The sequence below is a fragment of the Ctenocephalides felis genome, unplaced genomic scaffold, assembly GCF_003426905.1.
Source record: "Ctenocephalides felis isolate EL2017-DRISC unplaced genomic scaffold, ASM342690v1 CF-g0.4_SCAFFOLD_00845, whole genome shotgun sequence".
Taxonomy (NCBI): domain Eukaryota; kingdom Metazoa; phylum Arthropoda; class Insecta; order Siphonaptera; family Pulicidae; genus Ctenocephalides; species Ctenocephalides felis.
This window is the reverse complement of record NW_020536999.1, coordinates 64034715-64042324: the sequence shown is the minus strand read 5'-3', so window position 1 is coordinate 64042324 and position 7610 is coordinate 64034715. Positions and strand designations below refer to the sequence as shown.

Genomic DNA, 7610 nt, shown 5'->3' with positions numbered 1-7610 from the left:
ATAAATAATTTACTTGATAAACCATTTCATATTTTTCTGCTTTATTTATATCCTTTTACCTGCAATTTCACTTTAACGGAAATTGTGTCGAGACAAACACCTCTCTTCTCCTTAACTTTTTTCACATAGTCGGCGCGGAAACAAGTTTTTTCGCTTCTCCATCAAGCATATTGGCACCGAAGGCTATTCTTAAAATACTATCCATCCTGTCTGTAAATATAATACATTTTAATAATAACAAACAAAATTTTAATTTTGAATTTCTCTGTTATTTTAAATAAACAAAAGATCTATGATGAGCAAATGATATAAAAACTATAACAAATTTCCAGTAACCTAAAAATGCACGTGTTAGACCAAAACAAATATTTGCTAGAGCACACGGTATTCTAATGGTATTCTAATATTGTCTAGGAATTGAAACTCACCAACCTCACCAATGAGTCGTCAAGTTTCACTTAAAAATCCGCTAAAGGAGAGCCTAGCCTAGAATATATAGTATTTAAATTTATGCTTATTTATCTATGGTTAAATTTATACTTGTGTATCTATGATTTAAACCCTATCAAATGGTGCTAAACTCTGCTGCCACACGTGCATAACATAACAACAAAAAATGACAATTCGATTACATTTCTGTTTTACGTTGAACATATTACTGTAAATATTATTTATAATTATATATCAATGGTACGACAGAAAACAAGAAATAGAAAGCGATCTCTCTGGGAAAATTACATAAAACTAATTTTATAAAATATATAAATTTAATTTAACCAGCCTCTTAAGTTTACAACCTCAAAATTCAGAATGGCTTCTAAATTTGCGCAGACTTGTAAAAAATGTACAGCTAAGTTAAACGCTTTTAACGACACTTATTTAAAATGTAAGGTATGCCAAGATTTTGCTCATGTTAAATGCATACCTAGTCGTTTGTTTGAAAGCGGGATAGCAGGTGATATTTTCTTTGTCTATACTTGTTCAGAATGTTCTGCTGGAGAAGATATTATAATAAGAGATAAAATCTCCTGGTATTCAAAAATGCTTTATGAAATGCAGATAATAAATATTAGTTATTCAATTAAGTTAATTTTAGGTTTATGGCAATAGTCCTTGCTTTACATGATATGTCTTGCAAATCTTCCGGAATCAGCAACCAAGGATATTTTCATTGGAAAACACATATAATAAGTTTCATTGATCGTAACTGGCAAAATCTATTTTCACAAAACTTGTAAGTATGCAATATATGTATAAACTATATTGTAAATAAATAAATATACATACACATTAACTACTTTTTCCCTGCAAAATATATTATATTTTACAAATACTTTGCTATGCTCTTTTCAACAAAAACAAAAAAACAAGTTAGTGTTTATATGATAGTGCAAAATTATGTGCCTTGTACTAGTTACTGATGTAAGACCATATTTATATCCACTGATGATGACATAAAATCCTATGTTGAAACGTTTGGAAAAAATTAAAGATTAACTTCTAAATTTTTGCCTTTTATTTGATGTATTGCCCTTGAAGAACTTACTCATATATCTCAACATCAAAACTAACTTCTTTAACATATATATATATATATATATATATATATATATATTCAATAGATAAGTCCTGGATTTTTTCAATATATTGATTGTTTCTTTTCCGAACAGTAAATCCAATAATAAAAAAAACAATTTGTTTTTTGTAGATGTTTAATAACGACGTTTTGGAACTAGGTACGCTCCATCATCAGGTTTATTCTGTCAAATACAATGTTTTTTAAAAAATATTCATTAACATTAATTAATGATGGTCAATACAGATTAATTAGAAAAAAAAAAATTATAAAGGAATGGATTATGTACCGGGGTAAAGAGTAATAAGAATTAACTAAAAAAGGTTTTATATAAAATTGAGAAGCAAAAATTGTTTACCTGTAATATTTTATATATCTACATCACTAATATTTTTTTGTTAAAAACACTTGATTTTTTTGGAGGATATTTGTAGATGTTACATCTACACTTACCCCGGTACATAATCCATTCCTTTATAAATTTTTTTTTCTAATTAATCTGTATTGACCATCATTAATTAATGTTAATCAATATTTTTAAAAAACATTGTATTTGACAGAATAAACCTGATGATGGAGCGTACCTAGTTCCGAAACGTCGTTATTAAACATCTACAAAAAACAAATTGTTTTTTATTATTGGATTTACTGTTCGGAAAAGAACAATCAATATATATATATATATTATATATATATATATATATATATATATATATATATATTATCTAAGTAAGTTTCATCTTTAAGTAAGCCAATTTAGTATGTTTTCATTTACAATGTAATTCAATGTAAATTATTCTTTTAAAGAAACGTCGTAAAAACTGGTTAGGTACTATTGCTGGTATATTATCACACAATAGTCCATCATTTTTCCTATCTGGAACTAGTGATTTGAATGATAATGGCTGGTGGAAATTATCTCATGACCTTCTACCGGGCGTTTATTCAATGCTTTGTAAGTATCATTTCATAATCCTTTGTATATTCTGCAATAGCAATATCATAAGTCCGATTTGTAGAACCCAATATACTGTTCTTGTATTGTTTAGAAACTAATTATGTTTTTTTATTTCTGTATTGATTGCCAGTTACGTAACATAAATTATTTCTAAATATAAAGCCAGAATTAACTCATATTTTCTTTAATTAATTTCTTTTCATCTTGAGTGGTATTTTACAAAAATTATTACAAAAAAATTAATATATGAACTATTTTTGTTCTTTAAATTAATATATGAGCTATTTTTGTTCTTTAACTGCTAATTTTGTTCCTGCATTTAGAGGAAAGAGTTTAAAATTGTCTATATTTTTTTCTAAATATAATACAGCTTCAATATTTTTCCACTAAAAATAATTACTTTCTGGACATATGTATATGAAAACACTTTAAAAATATATTTGCTACAACTGAAATGTATAATAACTATAGATGCTGATGTGATATCTGTTAGGAATAACGTGAGGAATAAATTTAAGGACAAAGATTCATTAATGACAAAAGATGAATTTATAGTGCTTCAATTATTAAAGGATTATGGACTCATAGAACAGCATGAAATTTTTGAGAAATATATTAATGGTTTGAGAAGCCAGTTTTTTAAAGATGTGGACAAGTACGAAAATGATACTTCATCAGATGATGAACTTCATCCATATAAAATGATGCATTTGCAAAGTGATGATAGCAATAACTTTATGGATGATGTGAGTATTTTATTCATCATAAAATAAACATGCAAATGCAAGCATGCATGCAAATTCTGTAAGAGGCTACAAATAAAAATATACAAATTATATTATTTATTACATCTTGTTAATAAAAATACTCATTCAGGTTTATTCAGAGAAATCTTATCTTGATCCAAGTGAACTTTTTGATATAAACATTGATGATGGTCATGTAAACTCAATACTGGAATCAGATGACCAGTTCAATTGGAAATTATTTTCAAGCAATTTAATGAATATTCATAAGAGCGATAAGTCTGTGATACCTGTGTGTAAACAAGAGTTTAATTCGGATAAAGTAGATGTTGCAGAACTTGCACCCATCAAAAGTCTATTTAATGTTAACATTAAGCCAAAAATTAGACCTTGGAGCAATTCGAGTCCGAACATTTCATACAAGTGAGTTATATAAATGCATTAATAATCAAATATTAATGTTTATATTTTCAATTACAGTTTATACTTATTACAGAAATATTCAATCATTAACTGAATACCAGGAACACGAGCTCTATGCAAAATTAAAGCATTATCTGAAAATTTTAAATGATGACCCAAATATATCAAAGCATATTGATAAAGCAAAATTATGTGAAATTAGAAGACTCCACTGTAAACTCAAGGTTCGGAAGGAGTTAAGAAAATTAAATATTGATTTCAATTTGGATAGGTATTACGTTATTTTATGACAATGTTTGAATAGCAGAATATATATTTTGGTACATATTTTATAGGCTTGTATCAGGGCAACATATAAACAAAAGTAATGATTCTGCTGGAAAAATTAATATTCTGGATAAGTTTCAGGTGAGTAGTCTGGCTAAACTTTTCTTTTTATTTCTTCAGTTTCAAAATTTTAAAAAACAATATTTGAGAAACTTTCAAAAGATCTTTGAAATAAATATTAATATTTATTTATTTATTTGTATATATTGCATTATATTTGCACTATTATTTGTTTTATAATAATTAATTATTCCTTCTAAGGTTGTATCTGCACCAGTTATTGATAATATTTCCTTTGCCACTCGTTTGACAGGAATGAGTTTGTGGAGTTGTTTTGTATCGCCTTATACAAACAAAGAACTTAAACCATTTGTTAGACGAGATTATGAAACTATTTCACCATGGATAAAGGTAAGTCAATTAATTTGCAAAAACATAACCACATCTATAATTATTCACATTCTTTTTGTAAATTTTGGGTATTATGCCAGTAAATAAATAAAACTCTTCAGATGCATTCAGAAAATCACTCTAACTCTCCAGTGAAAATTTTGATCAATTTTAAGGGATGCAAAACAAAAGGTTTTTTGCAATTTCAGTTACCTATCATACGGAAAATCAATAATTACAAACTACAGAGTGTAATTTATAATTTTATTTTAGCTAATGAATGAAATTAAAATGAAAGTGAACAAAGAGCAAGGGAAAAGAGCTCCGATTGATTATTGTTATGTTCGACCACATCATATTGCAGTCATAAATAGCCTTTGTGAACATTTCTATTGGCCTGGAATAGATGGTACTTATTAAATTTTAGAATAATAAGTTCAATTACATTCCCTAAAGTAATATTTAATATAGTGGTATCCCGATATATGAGTTTAATTCGTTCTATAACCATGCTTGGTATGCCGAATAAGTTTACTGTTTAATAATTTAATTTTTTTTTCTCTCCGTTTGTGATATTGTGGAAAATGTGGACATAGGTTTCGTTGAACTCTTTAAATTCATTTAAGGTTCTTATCTTGAGATTCACTCTTTATCAACTTCTTCTGTTATAACCTGTGGTTATAAAATTAATATTTTGTAAATGTACAAAATGAAAAAACGCGAACTCAACATATATAACTGTAAAATCAGTATTAATGTATAGTTACAATTTTAAACATTGAAATTATTTTCAACATATTTGCATGGGTAAATCGTTACTACACAATTAAGATCAATATATAATTGAAATGACTAACTAACAACTACTATTGAAATAATGAACTATCATAAAACAGCCAAAATTTTTCCATGGTAGGAATCATTGTTGCAACTGACGAAATTTTTTATAATTTTATTATGTCATTCACATTTGAGAGAACTCTTACACGCTTAAAACCCGTATATCGAATTTTGCTCGTATGTCGAAGCAAACAAATCGCTCCTTTGTATGTGAGGCTCGTAAGTCGGCGTACGACTGTATGAAATCAAAACCATATTTATATATATACATATATGTGTACATATGCACTTTGAATTTTTATGCAATGCTATAATTATTGATATATTGCTTCTAAATTTTAGTTAGTGATGTACTTCAATATCCTGATTATACAGTTGTAGCCTTGTACAAGAAACTTGTTGTTGGGTTTGCACTTCTAGTACCAGATGCTAATCACAATGAGGCTTATATATCATTTCTTTGGACAAGACCAAATTGGCAAAAATGTGGAATAGGATCGTTCATGTTATACCACTTGATACAGGTAAATATTAATTTTATTAATATTTTGTTGTAATAAGAAAAGAGAATACAGATTTGCTTTGTAATATGAAAATGTACATCTTTTCAGACGTGTATTGGCAAAGACATAACATTGCATGTGTCCGCGACAAATCCTGCATTAATACTATATCAGAAATTTGGTTTTAAAGTTGAAGAATTTATACTGGATTTTTATGATAAATATATGCATGCAACGTCCAAAGAATGTAAGCATGCATTGTATTTAAGATTATCTCGCTAGTTATTAAAATAAATTGAAAATATTAGAAATATATGTTATTTTATTTTATTGAGTGGTACGTACCTGAAATGACTATCAATCCTGGTAAATTCGCAGTTTTTACCTATAAGAATTCGACCAATGGCATTTGGTTATTATTCTCCACCAGAGCCAATTCAAATCGAGTCTGAACCCATTCAATCCAGGTTTTCTAGGTGTTAAGATCATATAGTTGACGAGATTTATGAAAAAAGAATATTTATGCAGGTTAAGTACATACTTACTCATATATGCATGAACGTCACAATACTTTTGGAGTATTACTTTTTTCCAACATTTTGTTTATAATTCTATAAAAATCATAATTGTTATCGATTATGTCCCTGAAAAGCTGTCCTATTGTATATTGCTCATAAATTAAAATAAGTGAGACTAGTATTTCATTATCTTTAAAATTATTTTTCAAAATATTTTAGCAGATATTTAATGAATTATTGAAAATATATGTTGCACCTACCCCATTTTTTATAAACTATAGTTGAAACATACCTTTAAGGGGGTTTTGATTATTAACTTTATCACTATTCCAATATTCACCTTCTCAGGCATGCAAACATGTATAAGCACTTTGATGACGAAGACATTTTTTGGTCACCTATGATTTTATTTTATTGAACTGAAATTCTTCATTTTTTATAAAATTTATTTGTTTCATTTTTCGTTTTTAAACGTTTTTTTATGCGTAAATTGCAATTTGCGCGCCCAAGTAATAAAAACTTTACATTTTATAATAAATAATGATATTATAATAAATATTTTATTATACCATTTGTTGTAAGCGTTTAATATTCTAGAAAGTTCATCCTGAGCAGAAACCTTATCGCCATAGAAGTCACAATTTGTTTTTAACATTTACGAAGTAACGACCCGACCGATTTTTGACAAAATCTAATTAGCACATTTCCCAATTAATATGATTTGAATGAATTTTGATTTTTCAAAACCGTTTCACGAATTTAGGCTAAAACGGTGACAAACAAAATTGAACTTTTTTACTAATTTGAAAAAAAAACGGCTCGACTGATTGTCGCTAGTGCTTATCGATTCGGTTCAGAAAAAACGTTGACAAAAGGTAAAACGTCGGCTCACATGCCACACACTCACTTTTACCAAATTTGGGCTCAATCGATTAAGAATGACTCCAAGCGTCGAGGGAATATAATATTAGCAATTGAAAGAAACTTGCTACATATGCAGATATTGTGAGGCTAATATATTAAAAAAAAAAATTGTGTAACGTTCAATGTACATATATACTTTTATTATTTTGTTCTTAACTTTTTTCTTGTTTTTTCTTTATATATATTGTTATAGTTTTTTATTATTATATTGTATTTTTTTTTTGACCAATTTAAAATCAATGTTATTAATTTAAACATTATACGGCTCTTGCGAATATTTTGCGGCGCATAATGCCGATATTCAAACTGACAAAAAATCGTTGAGCGGCACGGCAAATTTGTAATTTAAAAATACAAAACAATGTAATATGCATCATAGGCATAATGACAAATAATTCAGTTCAG

At 27.5% G+C, this 7610-nt stretch overlaps 1 protein-coding gene across 1 annotated transcript; it reads left to right on the top strand.

Moving 5' to 3' along the window:
* Positions 1–823: 823 nt before the first annotated feature.
* LOC113363683 (cysteine-rich protein 2-binding protein-like) lies at positions 824–6045 on the top strand. The gene is made up of 11 exons (XM_026606158.1): positions 824–1031; positions 1097–1234; positions 2383–2531; positions 3006–3280; positions 3411–3703; positions 3777–3974; positions 4039–4111; positions 4292–4441; positions 4694–4829; positions 5603–5784; positions 5872–6045. Exons 2-11 carry the CDS (start codon positions 1101–1103, stop codon positions 6043–6045), a joined length of 1764 nt encoding a protein of 587 aa, XP_026461943.1. The 5' UTR covers positions 824–1031; positions 1097–1100.
* The last annotated feature ends 1565 nt before the right edge of the window (positions 6046–7610 follow it).